This window comes from Setaria italica, chromosome V (genome assembly GCF_000263155.2).
Source record: "Setaria italica strain Yugu1 chromosome V, Setaria_italica_v2.0, whole genome shotgun sequence".
Classification (NCBI taxonomy): Eukaryota; Viridiplantae; Streptophyta; class Magnoliopsida; order Poales; family Poaceae; genus Setaria; species Setaria italica.
In genome coordinates this window covers 39,918,038-39,938,275 of record NC_028454.1, presented here as the reverse complement: position 1 = coordinate 39,938,275, position 20,238 = coordinate 39,918,038, and the positions used below count along the sequence as shown (strand labels likewise).

Sequence of the window (20,238 nt, the reverse complement as noted above, 5' to 3'; positions counted from 1 at the left end):
ACCTACTATGGCCGAGCTACGTTATGGCCATAGAGGGCCACGGCCCCCTGCCTAAGCTAATTCTCCACTAAATAAACAGTAAAAACGGCACTGTAGACTAATATTTAATCCACATTTCCTTAGACTGGTCCCAGCTTTGTCAGTCAAGCTCCGCCAGTGCTTAGAGGGTGTTTGGATACGAGGTGCTAAACTTTAGCAGGATCATATCGGATGGTCGGTTGCTAATTAGGAGGAGCTAATTATAAAACTAATTGCACGTATGGAGTCTAATTCACGAGACGAATCTATTAAGGCTAATTAATCCATCATTAGCAAATGGTTACTGTAGCATCAAATCATGGATTAATTAGGCTTAATAGATTCGTCTCGCGAATTAGACTCCATCTGTACAATTAGTTTTGTAATTAGACTATGTTTAATACTCCTAATTAGTATCTAAACATCCGATGTGATAGGGTGCTACCAAAGAGCTCTCTTGTACTCGCAAAAAAAAAAAGATAAAGAAAGAGCTCTGCTGATAACATTCAGTTGAGAGAGCCCCCTTCGAGATCCGACCTCATCACATGTAAAAATTTATCCTCTTGCAATGGAGACAGCTTGTTGTAACAAAAAAGCTTATCTTCTTGCAATGGAGATAGCTTGTTATCTATATCAGTGCCATGTCACTTATAGTTTAAGTAAAAGTAGCTGCTGCCACACAAAACCATTGCACCCTTAGCTAAACTACTCCCTCCATCCTAAATTGTATGCACAAACACCTATAAACATAGAAAAGTCAAAATAACCTATAAACATAGAAAAGTCAAAATAACCACAATTTAAAACGAAGGTAGTACTGCACAAATGTCGTTGCTTCAATTCCAACCAGAAATCTGATACTAGCAATTTTAAGTATACAAGTCAATTCAATAGGTAAGATTTTTTTAAGAAAAAACAACAGGGTGAACTGGAAGCAGCAAACAGCAAGTGAACAGACAAACGTGCTACAGAAAATGCGTCTCAGAGATGCATTTTCGAAAATAGCGTCACGGAGATATAAGATCTGTGTCGGCAAATACTATCATGAATTCATAATCAAGTATATGTCGCACAGGCATAACTTTATAGTCAATCAAATAGCTTAAAATACTGGAACTCTCACTCTCTGCACTATCAGCACTAATAGTCGGCGACAACGAAGAATTAAAAGAAACATTCTAAGTACACAGCCATGGAGGATTTTGTTCACTACTTGTCATCTCAGCCGCAGGTCAATGTCATGAGGGAGATCAAAATTCACCAGCTAGCAATGGCATGAATTCCAACACCATCACGGGAGCTTAAGCATCAGAAAAGCTATGTCTGTCATGAGAGCAAGACTGGGTAGAGTCTAGAGAGTTTCTGCAAGGATCAGGGTTGAGGAATGAGTCCCCCACTCTCACTGTTTTGTGCCACCATTGCTGAAGGGAGAGGCACTGCCGTTCTGATGTGGGCTATCCTCTCGATATACTGAGTTCAACATAGCAAGTTCTCGAAGCTGTTGCCTCTTTATGTTGTCTTGTGACTCATCCTACATGATAAACCATCAATGAATTGGGATTAGAAAAACAGAGATAAAGAAAGCAGATTGTGCATGCTACCTCCCTTCTATTTGTTTTATGGGAAAACCATGTGATATTACTACGAAAACCATGTGATATAACTACAAATTGATGCTCCAGAACGATGTTATTAGTTATATATGGGGCAGTATTCGTGAAGAAAATAGAACTACCACTGGTTCATAATTAACACTGATAATCCATAAATGACTTAGGAATTGCAAAAAAAATTGCTTACGCAACATATTTAATAACAACTCATTTCATTCACCTTTCCTAAAATGTTGTTTGCTCATGAAAGTATTGAGGAATGGATAAAAGAAGAGGGTTAGACAATGATATGCATACCACTGGTTTCAGCAACTCCTCTAGTATCTCCTGTGCTTGTGCCAGTTTGGTGTCAATGACATCAGCAGGTAATTCAGCCTCAATCAAGATATGTGTTGGATCGCCCAAGTGTTCATAGCCAGGCCTTCCCTTAAGCTGTTCCTCCTACAGGAAACAGACAGAATGGCATGTCAGCATTTTATGCTTGCCCCACGAAGTGTTACATCTAATTAAAGAATCAGCTCAAGAATATGAGAGAATTTATTTACCTTCACAGGATCTTTTATGGATCCCTTCCCTCTGATGAAAACACGGCAGCCTGTAGTAGCTTCAACTCTCTTCAGTGAGTGTCCCCTCGGCCCAAGCAGACGGCCAATGAAGTTGAACTGCATGAAGCGCATCAAGGGTAATTAAGAAATTATAAATTACAGCTTGATATTAGTAAGCATCACAAGCAGGAAAGAACATACGTTAGGGTAAGCATCTGTTGGTACTTCTAATCGCACGATCTTCTTGATAATGTAAGAGGAATGGTTCTGTGCAGCACCTTGCCAGCCCATGGCTCCCCTAGGAAAACCATTTCTCTGAAAAGTCATGGTATGAGAATAGGATGGTAAGTTAAGCTTACTTCTTCAGAGATAAAATAGATAACAATAACACAATACAACAGTAATGAGAATAAAAAATTGCAAAACAAGAGTAGCTGATGGTACAATTGCATGATAAGAAGCAATTCAAAAGTATTATGCATATCACCAACTTTTTAGCTAAGACAGAGACCTTCAAATGCAATGTTTCTTGTACCATATTTTAAAAATTCAACATACACTAGCTTCTAAACTACTCTTCAAGGAAGCTTGAGGAGAAACCATTCCGCGTGAAACCAAGTTGACTTTTCAAGCATTTTGATTTAGGCCTTCTGAATGAAAAAAAAAACGGAGCATAACATTGAAGCCTTTGGTATGAAGCTAGTTTCACAACTACTCTTATGGGCCAAGTGCAAAATATCATTCAGAATGAAAATAGGTCGCTAATGTAGAAGGTGTATACTATTTAGTGGTGTTCAGATCTTCTGGATACCTTCGCACTGTCTAGTAAACTGATTCAATGCATTCACCAAAACAAATGAACCTATCTGTTCGACTCATAACTAAATTATATGGATGGTACATCTATATATTAGATTACATGCATTGTTCCAACCGACAAATGCTGTCTTTCAGGCTTTCCTATAAATGGATAGTCTAGGATATGAATATTGAATGTAGTTTCCTAATAGGCAAGGCTCACTATATCAGGTGAGGTCTGTCTATTTTGGAACTTATGCATGCATCCATTGATGATAACAAAAGAAACAGATGTGAAGGTAGCTTGTTTGCTCCATTTGCCACATGTTTACATCCACATAACAGCAACACTTATTTTTTCAAAAAATAACAGCAACACTTGTGAACAGCTGTATTATCCAAAGAGCGATTTCATAAACACATTAAAGGCAGATCCATATGACTATGGAGTTATATCCTAATGAAACTACAAGAGAACCAAAATTATAAGCTTCAATCGCAGACAACCTATATATATTCTGTAGTATCATTTTTTCCGCATAGAATTTGAAGGCACACAATGCAGAGCAATCAAGTAAATGGATGAACTGAACAAATTTAAAACAACTTTAGTAGACAGAACAAATACCTCAGGATGCATCCCATTCCATGGACCAAAACCGTTTCCACAAAAATTAGGCACCCTGGGCAATGGAGGCATATGATTTGGACTTGCAATTGGTGGCAACCTCTCATTTCCCCTAACTCCAAGGTGTGAAAGTATACTTGATATTTTCATTATCTCTGCACATTATGGTTCCAAGAGTTCAAGTCTGCGATCAGCATTAACATCGGCATACAACAAAATAGCTACCATCGATAAAGCTACCATTTTCAGAAGCAAACAATTACATCTTGTACTGAGATACAGGAAATATGTCAGTTCCCCTTACAAGTCATCCCACGTTGAACCACTGTGCCTTTATACGAACAAATAAATGAAAAGACTGCTCTTTTATCATAAAGACACAAGCTCATAACAGGAACAGAGCAGACGAACTACTGAATCTGAGCCAAGACTGGTACTATAAAGACGAAATATATCTCACCTTGATTCAACAGCCTACCGCAGATTGGGAGCACCTGCACGAAGGGCCCGAGCTTCTGTTGCTCCTGCAGCAACTCCTCCAGATACTGACTGCGCCGCCGCAATCCAATCCAATCCCATCGAACCAGCACAGAAAAAAGGACACGATTCAGGAGACGATCCAACAACACCAAGAACAGGGGGAACAAGATTTTGGCAAAAAGCGAGTAGATTTCAAGAATCCTATCGGAGTGCCGTCTTACCTGGCAGCGTCCGGTGATGCAGGGGGCCTCATAATCGGCATCGGGGACATCGCCCTGGCCGGGGAGAAGCATTTGTCCGTGGCCGTCAGCGCCTCCATGGCGGCGGGCCGGACGGGGGTCGGATTAAGCTGCTACCAATCGCGCGAGGCGGCGGCGGCGGCGGCGGCGGAAGGGAAGATGAGATTGCGTTTTCCTCCGATTTTTATCGTGTTTATCCCCTTTTCCGCTGTGCGGTAAAATCAGCCGCGGAGGATTCCAGCGAAATCGAGCATACGAGATGTCAAAAACGGCCGCTTCCACTGGGGGTTTCTTCGGCTGGCTCGCCTCCTTTTTACCCTCTTTGTAGGGTTTATAGCGGCGGTAAGGTGGAGTAGGTTTTTAGCAGCCGCCGCCGGTTGGTGAGACTTTTTTTCCGTTCCCGGTTTGACGTAGGGTTTAGGGGATGCGTATAGGGCAGACCGTCTATACCTGTAGAGATACGTAGAATTTAGTCGTATCTGTACTTATCATGTCAAATTACCATTAAGCTTAATTATATTGTTTAAGTGTATATATCTCAAAAATCAATTTCATCCCAACATATTTTTCATGAGAATAATCACAAATAGTTTTGTCTTCCATGCATCCACCATGGACCTTCATCATCATTTCATTTACAATAAACACTACTTATATGCATTTTTCTTTGCAGTAGTGTCATATAATTGATGTCTAAATCTTTCATAACACTACTCCTTTTTATTGTATCTTTCTTTTTGGCAGACACAAACACGTCTAATCAATATTTCAACACTGTATTATATGTTACTAATTTATGTATGATTTGCTTTTACATGTAAAAGTATGTCGTTAGCTCAGTTTTATTTTTTCATTGCTTGTTAACCATTATATGAATTTTAATGTTCTATTCTCTTAGACAAATTAATCAAATTAAAGACAATTACTTTGATTGACAAAATAACAAGATACTAGTCTGTGAGATAATGTTATTGTGTCTAATATCGATCATAAACTATAAGTGTGTTTTTCTATTTACAAAATTTATTAATTACAACAACACATCTTGAATTAGAATCCAAATGACCGCTAATCATTGTGAGTACGCATGATATCTATAAAATATACGCACATAGAAATAAAATATAAGATTAGTATAGAGATTTAGCTTATCAGACTACATTGATTGTGTAAAGTTTAGCACAAAATTACATGCTGAAAATAACTAAGATGAATGAAATTATCAACTTTTTTTTTTGCCTCGGTTAGTTAGTTTTTTAGTTTTTCTGCCCCTAAGTCTCCCTGTACTTTGATCTACACTTGCCACACTAGGGGTGTTTGGGAGGAGGGGGCTAAATTTTAGCCCCCGTCCCATCGAATGTTTGGACACTAATTAGGAGTATTAAATCTAGACTAATTACAAAATTAATTACACAACCCCTAGGCTAAATCACGAGACGAATCTATTAAGCCTAATTAGGTCATGATTTGACAATGTGGTGCTACAGTAACCATTCACTAATGATGGATTAATTAGGCTTAATAGATTCGTCTCGCGATTTAGCCTAGGGATTCTGCAATTAGTTTTGTAATTAGCTTATGTTTAGTCCTCCTAATGAGTATCCGAACATCCGATGTGACAGGGCTAAAGTTTAGCCCACTCCTCCCAAACATATTCTCACAGGAAGTGTCGCATGTTTTTATCGTGCAACTCCACCTACTACTAGCAACCTGTCCATCAACACATATGAGGACACCGTTAGGGATAAGAGGATGCACATGCTTTGTATGGCTACTTCTCCCATCTCATAGTTTAGCATAATCATCTCGGTTATTATAGGAATATGAATATACTCAATACACGTTTTATTACTTATAACCATTTGTTTTTAAAGTAATATATACCTTTTATCATTAATTATACCTATCTCATTAGCTCTCAAAGATCAAAGCATCCGTGTCGTAAATGACTTTTGCACCTCAACTATGTTTATTGAACATGCAAAATAATTACAGTTCACGTGAAAACAATTTTAGCAGTTTTACAACCAGGGGATATCTACGGACTTATTATAATAGGAGATGATAAGTGGATCTATAAGCAAAAGTGATCAAATTTAAGGCTTTACATCCAAGGCTTACAGTTGACGGGTTCAATTATGTCATATTACTTTTATTATTTCCCTTAACAGCCACGCATACACTATTGCTTTTACTGAATAGATACATTTTCCTACACATAGTTAGAAAAATAGGGCCAAGTGCGTTTATAACTGAAACAACAATAGCAAAGAATTTAATTAGTAGGATGGACAATTATAACTGGGAAAAAAGAAGAGAAGTTCTAGACAACCAAACAGAAGATGCTACGTTGCTGGTTGTGATCTGTTGTTTCGGTGAAAGATGTTAATGTGTATGTTTCTGTTCTGTGCATAATCTCTTGAACGTTTTCTCTTCAACGGGCAATCATTTTAGGAGTACCATTGACTTCAGCAAGGAAGTTCCATCATCTGATGCTACAAAGAATGGGCTACATACTCATAGTAGCTGACCAATGAATAATTCTATTACCACCTTCCTAGCCAATGACCCCGTAAGGCCGTAAACAAAACCTTATTGCCTCCTCAGCTGCAGCCTGCAGAAAACAATAGCCTCACACCGCCACACGAGACTAAACAGAAAGCGGCAAAAACGACAACAACAGCACAAAAAAGAAGAGGCTCCATGTGTTGACAAACGCCACCCCCCCTCTCGTTCACACGAGCTCGAGAGTCGAGCGCTGTGGGCAGCTAGCGACCTCGGTTGGAATCAGGCAGGGGTGGCGGCGCACATGGAACTGATCGATGAGAAGCTCTTCCGTGGGAGCGGCGACGGCGAGGCCTACGCGGAAGGAAGGCTGGCGCATGGTGACACGCCTCCACACGAGGAAATAGTAGAAGGAATCACAAGGTGGGATCGGCGCCACGTTTCGCTGTTCCGGCCGGGACCAACGCTCGTGCTCGCATCGCCTGCTCCCTGCTCATCTGTGCGTGACTCTATAATGCCCTCACATGCTCCCTTGGCCTGAGTGACCACCTGCCTCTCCACTCCCACCACGGTTTGTACTTACGCTGCTAGTTTTTCTGTGAACCGGAAGCGACAGACGGGGGCGCTGGGCATAGGATGCGGCCACGGGCCACGGCGGCATGGCTGGCGTTTGCCGTACGCTGCGACGGATGGGCTGAGGTCCTGAGGAGCAGACCCAAATCTCGCGCATGTTACTTGGGGTGAAACGGGAGGAGGATCCGCGCCCCGCGTCGCGCCGGCCGGCCTGGCAGCGTGCAGCCGCGGCAAGCTACGCCGCCGTAGCGGAGTACCAAGGGAAGATGACCAGCAGAAACGAACACGATTCCTCGGCGCCGACGCCATACGCGTCGCAACACGGCAGCAGCGCCCGCGGCCGCCCAGGGCCATGCCGTGCCACGCACCGAGCTGTCAGCTTGTCGCGGCCCCCACGGACACGACGGGTCCCGGGACCGTCCTGTGCCAAATAAAGGCCATCTGAACTGACCCATGCCCTCATTCTTTAACCCTTTTTGACGCTGTTGGCGCCTGCAAAGTGAGGATACCGGGAGCACGAATCCAGGAGCTCGTGTCACCCGCCGGAAGCCGAGATGAGATAGATCCCCAGATCCCCACCACCGGCGGATCCTTTTCTTTCAAGTTTCACCGAAGCGCACGAACCCGCAACCGCAATCATTCATTTTCTCGTCGGACAAGCCTCATTAAGCCCAACTTTGCAAATGCCTGTCTGTCCGCCGGAAACGGCCCAAAATCGTGCAAGCCAGGGCCCAAAGGCCGTGGGCCGAAAATGAAGTTGCGAGCGAGGCCTTTGTTCGTGTGCCTGCCCGGCGCTGCTGCCGACGGACGCGGCGGGGAAGCCAGCGATCGCGCGCACGGGGCGCGACGAAGGCCGCGGCGGGCACCAAGACGTTCAAATCCCCACGCCCGCAGACCACGCCGCAGCCGCAGCCAAAAGATGTCGGCGGCGCTGCGCGTTCCGCTCCGCGCTATCCTCTCCCGGGCGGCCCCTCCCACCGCTCGCCTCCTCCTCCCGCTCCACGCGCACCTCATCGTGTCCGGCCGCCTCGCCGCCTCCCCCGCCGCGCTCACATCCCTCGTCTCCCTCTACGCGCGCGCCCCGGCCGCGCTGCACCGCCCCACTATCCCGCTCCTCCTGGCGCCCACCGACCCGCTCCCCTGCTACAACGCGGCGCTCTCGCTGCCCCACGCGCTGGCGCTCCCGCTCTTCCGCAGCCTCCGCCTCGCCCACTCCCCCGACGCGTTCTCCTTCCCTCCCCTCTTCTCCTCGGCCCCTTCCCCGCCGCACCTACTCGCGCTCCACGGCCTCGCCCTCCGCTGCGGCCTCGCTCACGACCTCTTCTGCGCCAGCGCTCTGCTCCGGGGGTGCCTGAGGTTCGGCCTCGCCGACCACGCCCACCGCCTGTTCGACGAATTGACCGACCGGGATGTCGTCGTGTGGAACGCCATGGTCAATGGGTTCGCGAAGCTCGGGTGCTTTGACCGTGCCACGGAATGCTTCAGGAAGATGAGAGAGGCGGGCGAGGTGGAGATCAGCAGCTTCACAGTCACCGGGATCCTATCGGTTTGTACCGCGACAGCAGATCTCAGGGGTGGGGGCACGGTTCATGGTTTGTTGGTGAAGTCAGGATTTGACAAGGAGGCATCGGTGTGTAATGCGTTGATAGATCTTTACGGGAAGTGCCATCAGGTGGACGATGCAACAAGGGTGTTTGAGTCACTAGGGGAGAGTGATAAGGATCTGTTCAGCTGGAACTCAATGCTGTCAGCACTGCAGTACTCGGCTGACCATGTGGGGACGATGAGTCTGTTTGCGAGGATGAGACGTGCTGCACTGTGGCCGGATGCAGTGACCGTTGCGGCTGTTCTCCCTGCATGCGCAAAGACTGCAGCCCTGCAGGTTGGGAGGAAGGTGCATGGGTACATCGTAACGAGCGGACTGGCCTGTGATGGTGCAATGGACGTGTTTGCTTGCAATGCACTGGCGGACATGTATGCGAAGAGTGGTGGTCTGGATGAGGCTCGTCGTGTGTTTGATTGGACACGACAACGGGATGTGGCATCATGGAACATTATGATCGATGGGTATGCATCACACGGGCGTGGGCAAGAGGCACTGAAGTTGTTTCACCAGATGATAGAAGAAGGCCTGGTGCCAGATGAGGTAACGTTGCTGGGAACATTGTCGGCTTGCAGCCATTCTGGGCTTGTCGAGGAAGGGAAGGATTTTCTAAAGAGGATGAAGGAGGAGTTTGGATTGGAGCCACAGCTGGAGCACTACGCATGTGTCACTGACATGCTTGGGCGAGCAGGGTGGTTGGATGAAGCGAGAAGGGTAGTACAAGAGGCTGGTGATGTGGGTGCTGGTGCGTGGCGGACATACCTTGCAGCATGCCGGATGCATGGTGATAAGGAGAGAGCAGAAGAGGCAGCTAGGATGCTGATGATGGCAGAGGAATCAGGGAGCGGGGGATGGGTTCTGCTTGCCAACACTTATGGTTGGGAGGGAAACTTTAAGGAACTTGAAGAGGTGAGAGGGGAGATGAAACGCCAAGGGGTGCAGAAGGCTACACCCGGTTGCAGCTGGGTAGAGGTAGGGTGAGAAAACAGTGAAAGTGGGAAGGTGATCCTGAGGCTGACATAATCTACGAAATGTTCCACATGTTGATAGGTTGGATGGAGTGCAGGCATTTGAGCAACATAACTCCATTATATATGATAGAATGCTCGTAACTTTTCAGATGTTGCTACAACAATTTGTTACAAGCACATGGGCTGACATTAGCGCATAAGTTAGAATGGTGCATTGGAAGATAAAGTTAAGCTCGCACTATCAAGATCAGCACCAAAACTTGGTCCTGGCAACAAATTTTCACCAAATATCAGAGTTCCAGCGGCCAGCGCTCCAGCTCCAAGCCCCATTCCCAGGTTAGGCGGACCATTCTGACCTGCAAACCTTCTTGGTGGCATATTTATGTAGTTCTGCGGCACTTGCCCCCTAGCAGCAGGATATGGTGGGGAAAAGTAACTGGGGTTTGTAGTGGGAGGTGGCAGGGTTTGTGGGATCAGTGGGGGTTGATTGCTATAGCCATGACTTCCTGATGGTGTTGGATCTGACCGAGTGGTAGGGGTTGCTGGCATGGTGTTGCCATAGAGATCATTATGTTCACTGTGATCCCTATAATGGCTTGAAGGCAGTGCTGGATAATTATAAACTGGACCATCTTCTATAGCTAATGTGATCCCAACCTGGTTTGGATACTTTGATCCGTCATGTGAGCCTGCACATTCACAACAAGGCAATAGAGTTGAATTCAGTTGTATGCGGATTGTATAATCAATAAGGTAAATGTCTGTTAAAGTCGTCTTAAATCACAGGATCTATTGGTTAAACATAACTTTGTATTGTTTGTGTGCAAATTCTTTGTAGAAAGATCTATTTTGCAAGTATTGTACTGAATACCTATCAGCGCAATGGGTGCAACTGCTATCTAGTATGTCATATTGTTCTATCTTGAAATGAAAAACAGAAGTTTCTGTTTACCTGAAAACTGAGCATGGACATCTTCCTCCTTGCAGATTCGGATGGATATATCTACAAACCCATGAGCTTTGTCTGACTTCTTCCTCCTAAGCTGGAAGCTTGCAGTCTCCTCAATAAGCCCCGGGTGCTCATCGCCATTCGCAAATTTGTCGAAGTACTCCTTCATCTGGACGATGGCAGCTCCCTGGAGGTGCTCCCTCAGGAAGATGGGCTCTCTCCTGTACACTTCCACCGTCAGCGCCTTCCGCTGCAGGCTGCTCAGATCATGCTCGTCAGCTGAGACCGAGAACTTCATGCCCCAGCTTGGATCGGAGCTCCCTGACGCGTCCACCTTGGTGCAGTACTTGCTGTTGGGATCAACCCATGCGACGGAGAACCACTGCGGTTTGAGCAGCGACGACCTGCGGCCCAGGCCGCGTGCAGAGATCACGCAGAACTCAACCGACGTTTTCGCCATTTGCGTGAAGAGGAAAGGTGAGGAGGTAGCAGGACGGCGATGTGGACCAGTGAAAACGATAGGCTGAGATTCGTTGCCTCAACAGGGTGCTTTACCACGCTGCATTAATTCCACGGTGGGTGCTGGTTCGTTCGTGTTTGCTTTGCTGCTAACTCTGGCCATGGAATTGATTCCAAAGCTGCGGCACCAGGAGAGGGAAAAGAATAGCTGAAACACGGTGTGGTGCAGCGATGTGAAGTAAGCCGTTCTTTCGTTTGGCCTGTGGGTTTTCTTTCGCTGTGCTTTTGCAGCATTTATTGGTGTCTGCGTTGTTTGCTGCAACTTGAGCACGGAGAGCACCAGCCACCAGGAACGTAATACGGAGTATGTGCTCGTTTGTTTGACTGGAGATCCCCGAATGAGGGCATCGAAGTTTCCATGTGCATGCGTGCCTGAATGTAAACATATAGGTATAGCCTGCACTAGCCACTGTTATCTTTGCAGTGACTGAAACGTTATGTAGTACTACCGGAGGCATATGATATTCGAGCGTACTCCAACATAATCGAGATTTCCCCAACTATGCTTTGGAGCATTATTGTGCAGCAGCAACGGCCTATTGGACTATAACAAAAGAGAATCTGCTGTCCATAGATAAAGTACTTGTTCTGCAGTACGCGTCGCAAAGTCTGCCCGCTCCGTGTGGCCTATTCGTCTCAGCGAAAGTTTCTGTGCGAGCAAACCGCCCAGATCTGCTGATTGCAATCCACCATGCGACGTTGCGCGTTGAGTAGGATCGGGTGATGCGATGCTCGCTCGAGTGGAATTTTGTCTCGCCCGACAACAAGCACGTACACGCTGGCATGATCCCGATCTCGTCAGTAGTTACGCAATTATTGACCCCGCTTTGATGGTTCCACTAGTTCAGTTCAGATCTGCAGGGTCCCAGATCCATAACTCTATAAGCACATGGAGAGATCAGACGACATATCATACCACCACAGATCTTAAATAACGAATCGCTGTCAGAAGATGACAAGGAAGGTGCTGGAATCCCATGGGGCCAGCTGCAACTCGCAATTCTTGATCGTTCAAAAAAAAAACTCACAACTATTGGCTTCTGATAATCAGATCCATGGAATGTGGACGGGGAAGCAATGGGCACAGAGCACGTTTTCTGCATGATACGACATGATGCGCTCCAAAATAAACCGTTATGGGCAGCATAAGACATTAGGTATATATGCAGCTACACTATTTTAACGAGCTCTCAACGTAGACATCTCAGACAAATACACTTGAAAGGAGGTGAGGATTAGATCAAGATCATGGATACTATATTGTTTGGAACGAAGACAAAACGGAAAATAGGGGTATTGATAGGGAAAACGTTCATTTTACTCCTCTCACATATTCACTTTATCCATCCCACCTTCTAATCAAAATTTTAGTTTAATTTACTCCCTCCTCCTGTTAATACCGGCTCAATTTACCCCCAAATTAGATTCTAACCCGAATTAGCCTACGTGTACATGGTTTTACCATTCAGCTAGCTGACGTGAACAGCGTATGCCGAGCCACCAAATCGAGCTGAGCCACGCACGGTGTCTGGCCCCCCACTCCACCGAGTTGAAGCCGCACTCGTCGGCCAAGCCGAGCCATTATGTAGGCGGGTGTGCTTCTTGTCCCGTACTAATCCTTGCACGTCGTCGCAATCCTCAATGACATCGTCACTGACGGTGGTGGCCACGCTGACATCATCATCCTCAAATGGCTTCCGCCCAACCTGGCAACCTCACCGCCGTCACGCGTCGCGCTAGACGTCGCTTGATGGGAGCGATCTCCCCGGCCGCCTGGCTGCTGCAGGTACTTTGAAGCATCCAAATTCCAATCCATAACCATTAAACAATCATTCTGAACGGCTAATTTTAGTCTAAACAACGATCCACTGATAATAAAGGGGAAAATCAAGAAAGCAAATTCCAACAATATTACCAAAAGAATTAGATTGATTTCTAAAAGGGGAACGAAAGAATCGAACACAAATGAACACAGAGTAGGGAGAAGGCATTCCTGAAGAGTCCCTGAAATGATCTGCCCCGCTGCACATCAATCACCCGCGGGCAGTCAACGGCCCCAAATTCGTCGGCGGCCGCCTGGGTGGCTCTGCTGACTACCGTGATCAGTGTCTCGGAAAGGACCGATTTGCATCAATAGCAATCCCCGCTGCAGACATTAGGAGCTCCAAATTCTTTCTGTCGAGATCATCACGGGGAGACATCGGGAGCTCCGAATTCTCTCATTGACTCTTCTGGTGTTTTTGCAAATTGCAAATATATAGCTCGTATTTAGTAGGAGTGCACCCTGCCTAGTAGCAAGCAAATGGTGCTGACGTCCTTGGGTGCGTAGGTAGCAGCGATTGACGAGGAACGAGGTGTACGCAGAACAGTTTTCACCAAGTGGAATGGCCGATTAAGCCAGACGCGCGAGCCCACGGGTGACAGCGACAAACCATGGGGTTGGGTGTCCGTCAATGCAGCTCGGCTCGGCTTAGCTTTGGTTGTCCACGTAGACCTCATTTGACTTGTCAAAACCATGCCAAGGTGGCAAATCAAGGTGCACATCCGGTTTAGGGGTGTATTGAGCCGGTATCAATAGGTGGAGGGAGTAAATTAAGCTAATATTTTGGTGAGGAGATGGAATGAACAAAGCGAATGGATGGATTGGGACAACGTGGCATCCCCATCTAAGTGGTTCGGGTGTGACCGAGCAGGGCAACACCGCTGTGCCATCTTCGCTCACTGCTTGCAGCAGTGGGAAGAGAACCACAATTACCATAGCATTGGGAAGGACCGTATATCAATGCTGATACAACTCATACCTCACCATGATTTACTAGCTACTGTACATATTCATGTCACTATTTTCGCCGTGATACTTTGGATGATATGTTCTTTCAAAGATCTTCGTGTGCAGTAAGGTGTCTGCAGATCAGTTGACCAAATATCAGATCAACGTAAATATCAAGGTTTTCTGTTACAGCAGACAGGTGCAAATGCGATGACAAATGGAGCAAAAAGCAGCTAAAATAAGGGAGCGACATACTTAGAAGAGCAAGCTCAAATATACAATGATCCATCCTGCCATGGAGAACACAGCAAAAATGTGAACCCAGAACAAGATTGCAGCTGATTCTTTACCACACCCTCTCAGGTTCGCAACAGCACCTGCAAAAAAAAATGTATAATCAGATTCCATAACATGGTTTGCTACCATGTGGAACATGGCACCCCACCCCCATTACCTAACAGATCTCATATAACACAGCATTATAAGAGGAATCTGTTCTCCCTAAGCACATGATGAGTGATAAGTAGTAGTCCTTGGTGTCTTATCGTACCTGACAGCACTGATGTGGGCATAGAATGCTGCAGTAGCACGACAAACTTGAACATTTTGTCGTCTTTGGGAATGAAACCAAGTTTATCAACTACCATGAAGATGCCAACCCCAGCAAGAGGGACCAAGACCAAACGTGCAAAAATTATAGCAACGGTTGTACGCACACCAAGCCTCTTACTTCCTTCACCAGGACCTGATGCCATAAACATAGGTAAAGACAAAATCATGAAAAATGCCTCTAAACCCTATAAGATGGTACTGCTAAGGTTGATCTCGCCCCATGCAATTTTCCCAGAGTTTCAAACAAAAAAGATGCTTACCGTCAACGAGATTGCCCCCAACAGCAAGTAAAATGCATGGGATCATAGCTTCCCTGAAAGTGTTTTACGGATTAGACACTAGATACTATTATAGATTGTCAAAGTTTGCTAACTTTATTGGCTATAATCTGTATAATTCATAAGGAAACAGAGAATGAGACATGTAAATACCCAAGAATCAGGCAGCTGTCTGTGAAAAAGAAGAGAGGCGCTTCATCTGTGAGTACAAAATTCTTCAGGAATGGGACAATACCAATGACAATTGCAAAAGCCTGTGCATTTTTAAAAATAAAGTCAAGACGCAGAATGCATAATGATTTATATAAACACTACTAAAAAGTGCAACAGCAATACATACAGATGCAATAATCGGTGGCTGGAGAAGCTGCTTGTCTTTCAGGAATTTAATCACACATTTAACATGGCCCATTATCTGCATTAGTAAGAACATGGTTATTTTTTTTAGCGGGAAGTAAGAGCATCACAACGATAACTAGAAACCCAAGTCGATGACTACATTTTCTTACCTTTGATCCTACAGAAGTGGCACATTCTTTTTGAACTTTCTCAGCAGCTAACAATGGTTCATCCTCTGGTACAGTGCTAGTGTGAGTGCTTGTTGGAATTGGATATTTGCTGAGTTCGGGCACCGCATTCTCTCCAGATGCCTTGACTGGAAGTTCATCGTCATCAGAGCCATCAAAGGTGCGTCCTGGTGGTGGAGCAAGCATCCTGAACACATATGTGTAAACAATAATAGCACCAACCTGCAACACGAAAAGGATTCACTGAGTGACCGATCCCAACAGCTATTTGTAGCCTATATAGATGCTAAGCGATTGTCTTTGATCTACAGAGTTGGTATTCAGACTTCTGAGTAAAACATGGACATTTATGAGCTGGGAAAAGAGAAGAGGATAGACATACCCATTGACCAAATGAGATATATGCATTTCCATCTTGGTTGCATTTATCAGAGTCACCAAACGGATTAGATGGATCCCGACATAACGCTGCAATGAGGACCAGAGGTATATTTCCAATATTTCCTGCATAAAACACAAGGAGCTGTATTGATATTGGATATTTGAATGAAAAAAAAAATACAAATGCAGTTATTTTCAAGAAACAAAAGGTGGTACCTATTCCTATATGGATAATGGTGAACTTGAAGTACGGATATGGGGGTCGGATGATAGATGCCACAACAAAGCCAATCAAAGAGCCAGATACTGCACCTACAACAATATTTACTGGAATATACCACCTGCAAACATGCATATATGACCTTATTAGAAATATAACAGGAGAGGCAGAACACGAGTGCACAGCTTATTTGGCAAAGCTGAACTCCAGAACATACTCCTAAAGTAGTTTATGCAAAAGAAAAAAGAAAATTGACACTTGTAATGCATATACATGCGGGGAGTGGAAGAAAATTGAGGCATGTGTCAATGCAAACGAGGACTGAATAGTCCATAACAGCATAACATCAAGTTCAATATATTAAATTACAACAAGATAAACATTCCCAGTAAGAAAAATTATGACAATTTAGATTATTACATACATATGCAGATAAATGACATGGACTAGTTTCTCCAAACTCCAACAATTGCAATATTTCAGTATATTAAATAACTAAAGTAGTCAAAACCATATGACCCATAGATTCAACTGGAACCAAATTAACACTTGAACGCCCATTTCTTTTCTGTCCCTTCTGAAGGAATTTTGAGCTCAGCAAGCTAATTTGTTCCGTTTGGAAGTTCATGATTTAAAAGTTGACCCAACCAGAAACATGTAGACTATTTCGTTGTACTTTTAAGTAATATAGTAATGGTTGTTTCTGATTATAGACAATAGAGGACTAGAGGCACATACAAGTAGACAGAATATTAGCAGAAAACAACATCTTGGTCAATAGCTCTCACATCAGAATTCAACAACCATACAGCACACTTAGATGAAGTAACACAGTATTATGTTACTAGATAAAACAAAATTGATGTACGATATCAATCCATATTCCTTACCACTGTAACATCTTCTCAATAGTGATTGCTCTACCCAGTTGGGAAAATATAAGGCAAGGAAGCAGAAGCGAAAACACAAGCTGCAGCAAACAATGAAAATGTCAGTCTAATTTGATAGTGGGAAAGCGCATTAGTGCAATCATGGCCTCTAATGCTCCACGTCTTCCTACTTTGAACAAAATCCATTAGACAGCCTTCCCATAGCTAGCTTTTATTACAAGGAGACAAAGCTCACCCCGTTGAGAAGCTTGCGGCCGTTGGGCTGGAGGATGTTGACGTACTTGCAGGCCATGAGGAACCCCATGAAGCAGACCGTGAACACCTTGGCGATGGGCAGCACAGCATACTTGAGCATGCTCAGTACCGAAGTCCCCGAGGTGCCTCCCTGCGCCGCCGTGGCCAGCGCCTGCAGCAGCGACCTCTCCATCATGGCTTGACCTGGGACTGAAGCCTTCCTTTTCCTTTCCTTTCCTTTCCGCCTTCACAGCTTAGGACCCGTGTCCAACGCAATCAGGAGTCTGCCATTATGAATGACTTAGAAGTTAGGAGGCAAAATATAGAGGCAGCGTCTGGAAAATTCTGGAACTGCTTTTTGGCTCTGGTTGTTCAGGGGCAACCCAACTGGAAGAGAGCCCGCCGTTCGCTCAGCTCACCGGTACGCGTAACCAAATCCGGCATGGAGCTTCCGAAGCGGGAAGCTTAGCAGCAACCAACTTCTAGTTTGATGAAAACCCACGCATAGAAGATTTAATCATCTCGGAACGAGAACCATGACCTAACTAGATTCCAACTAACTCGACTCGTAGAAAAATGACGACACCGATTCCCGAACACTCCACTACTCCTCCGTTCCAAATTCGCATGGTTGGGGGATCCAATTCCCCGCAGCTGCGTATCTGCTCAGGTTAGATTCGTCACGCCATACCAACTCAAACTGTTTTACCAAATCCGCACTAAACCACTCTGCGGAAGCTCAGACGCAACCGAGCTCAGAATCGCCAGCAGTAGAAATCACCATTACATCCCAAAAGGCAAACAAGCAAGCAAAGTAAAAAAAAAAAAAAATCGAATCGCGCAATGCGAGGGAGAGCGATCGCGACGACGGCACGCCATGACCCCCACACGCCACGCCAGTACGCCACGCAAATTCAGAACACCGAAAACAATCCCAAGCGGAAGGGAAGATTGGACCGAGGACTCCATTCAACATTTCAACTCACCGCGAGACGGCCGAGGTGACCCCGCGCTGCTGGGAGGGAGGGGGGCTGAGCCCGAGTAATCAGTGAGCCCGTCCCTCCCGCGAAGGGCTCGAACTGGCCGCGGGATTGCGGGAAGGCTGCTAATGGAAAAAGTGGCGGCGATTCGGGGAGCGGGTGGGATCTGGGGTGGGATGGGTTGGGCTCCGACTCCCGCGGGGGGGAAGGGGGGAGAACGGAAAGGACGAGACGACTCCGCGAGACGACGCGGGGTCGGTTGGGCTGCTATACACGCGCGTTTTATATCCGCCCTTTGGAGTCCGGCAGCGGAGGGGATGGGGGTCATGGGCACGAGGAATTGCTTGCTGCGCGAGCCGGCGTGGAGCGCGTGCCGTGCTGCCTTTGGTGGATCGTTGCCGGGCCCGCCGGGCGGCTCTGCCATGTGGCCCGGCGGCGCCAGTGTGGCACGGGCGGATTCATTTGTCCAGTTCCTTCTATTTTTTTTTGTCATGTGCTTTTCGCAGCTGATTTTCCTTTTCTTCAAACCATTTTCAGATAGAAGGTACTCTACCATTATTTTGTCCTAAATGAACTTTTTAATTATTACTATCAATGACTAAAAGGCCAAACAGATTGACAACATGAGGTTGATGTAACTAAATTCGTCCACGTTATGTAATTTTTTATATTTGTACAATTATATATCTTTATGGATATTATGAATCAAAGTTAAATATCGAAGACCAATGTTCCAACAGACTCGTATATGCAAAGGTACAGTACAATATAACCTGGAAGCATGGTGGAACAGTTTGCATAGTGCCCCTTAATCACGGTGTGAGCACAATTTAAATGTATGTGAGTGTGTTTTAGATAACTCAAACCCTTTTATATTTAGGCTATAATAATATTTGAAGGGTTTTTCAAAATAGGGTTTGACCATTGGTTTTTTTAGAAATATATTATTGAATGGTACGAGATCCCCTCAGCTAACTTCCTTCCGCGACTTGTGGACTATGCCACAGCTCCTCGATGATTACCAACCCCCCCTCCCCCCCCCCCCCGATCACTGCCGATTGTGTGGCAAATTTGGAAAGCACGCAATGCACTTGTGTTCCAAGGTTAGCTTCTATCTAGGTGTGAGATTATACGTGCCATTGATGTTGGCCATACATCTATGAGCCCATCGGGAGGCTTGTCTTCTTCGGTGCTAGTGCTCCGATGGTCTTCTGGCTCATGAGCTGGAGGGCTAGAGAGTGGGGGATGGTGGCGCTCGAGTTCGGGAAGGGCAAGCGGCGACGCTAGGGCAACAACGTAGAAGATGAACGGGGGCAAGAGCTCGGGTGAAATGGAAGGGATAAGTCTCTTTGTTATTTATAACCACGGTAGAGTAAACCAAGCTGCGAGAATTATAGGAAATATTCTATTTTTAAAGCCCTCAGTTATCACTAGAACGGTTTCCAATTTCTTCGGAAGTGATAAAGCTTTGAAGCCGAACGATCACATTGACCAGTGGTTGACCCTTATAACCAAACTGTCGTGTAACGGCTTGAGGGCTTTGTGCCACGTGCCTATTAGACAACAAAAAAATCTTTGAGTTTTAAGAGGAAAAAGATGTGAAATTACAAGATTGACTCTCAGCCTGATTCTTCGATTCAACCTAAGGCTCGAGGGCTACTCCATATCGAGTACGATTTTCATCGCAGACCCATATAAAGATTGAAGATTAAAGATTTAAGAATCGGTGCGGACCTTGATTTATAGTCACCTAGGACTCGCCAGGCGACAGCCGTCTCTTGCTTAGATGTGGAGTACTCAGCTTTGTAACATTACATGATTGCTGATGTACTAACTCCTACTCACAAATTTGTATGCAGCAACATCGCATATTGATATAAATGTTCGGGCCGGCTACTTGCCTGA

At 45.5% G+C, this 20,238-nt stretch overlaps 4 protein-coding genes across 5 annotated transcripts; 1 reads left to right on the top strand and 3 right to left on the bottom strand.

Moving 5' to 3' along the window:
* Positions 1-1,043: 1,043 nt before the first annotated feature.
* On the bottom strand, positions 1,044-4,650 carry LOC101765295 (KH domain-containing protein SPIN1). Its single transcript, XM_004970320.4, has 7 exons — positions 4,304-4,650; positions 4,063-4,151; positions 3,603-3,757; positions 2,378-2,491; positions 2,177-2,293; positions 1,929-2,072; positions 1,044-1,549 (listed from the first exon to the last, which is right to left on the bottom strand). The coding sequence occupies exons 1-7, from the start codon at positions 4,399-4,401 to the stop codon at positions 1,418-1,420; spliced, it is 849 nt and encodes a 282-aa protein (XP_004970377.1). The 5' UTR covers positions 4,402-4,650; the 3' UTR covers positions 1,044-1,417.
* Positions 4,651-8,318: 3,668 nt separating this feature from the next.
* Positions 8,319-9,983, top strand: LOC101767235 (pentatricopeptide repeat-containing protein At3g14730). The gene has a single exon (XM_004972174.2). It carries the CDS (start codon positions 8,319-8,321, stop codon positions 9,981-9,983), a length of 1,665 nt encoding a protein of 554 aa, XP_004972231.1.
* An 88-nt stretch (positions 9,984-10,071) lies between these two features.
* LOC101764905 lies at positions 10,072-11,656 on the bottom strand. The gene is made up of 2 exons (XM_004970319.3): positions 10,926-11,656; positions 10,072-10,662 (listed from the first exon to the last, which is right to left on the bottom strand). Exons 1-2 carry the CDS (start codon positions 11,380-11,382, stop codon positions 10,175-10,177), a joined length of 945 nt encoding a protein of 314 aa, XP_004970376.1. The 5' UTR covers positions 11,383-11,656; the 3' UTR covers positions 10,072-10,174.
* Positions 11,657-14,025: 2,369 nt separating this feature from the next.
* LOC101764208 (protein PIN-LIKES 6) lies at positions 14,026-18,590 on the bottom strand. Of its 2 annotated transcripts, XM_004970318.3 has the most exons (12): positions 18,340-18,590; positions 17,355-17,637; positions 17,120-17,199; positions 16,226-16,350; positions 16,011-16,132; positions 15,611-15,850; positions 15,442-15,516; positions 15,255-15,355; positions 15,084-15,136; positions 14,762-14,956; positions 14,467-14,588; positions 14,026-14,345 (listed from the first exon to the last, which is right to left on the bottom strand). In XM_004970318.3, exons 2-11 carry the CDS (start codon positions 17,547-17,549, stop codon positions 14,467-14,469), a joined length of 1,308 nt encoding a protein of 435 aa, XP_004970375.1. In that variant the 5' UTR covers positions 17,550-17,637; positions 18,340-18,590; the 3' UTR covers positions 14,026-14,345. The 2 variants fall into 2 exon arrangements, with proteins under 2 accessions (XP_004970375.1, XP_004970374.1); XM_004970317.4 differs by having other exon boundaries at positions 14,030-14,588.
* Positions 18,591-20,238: the final 1,648 nt, after the last annotated feature.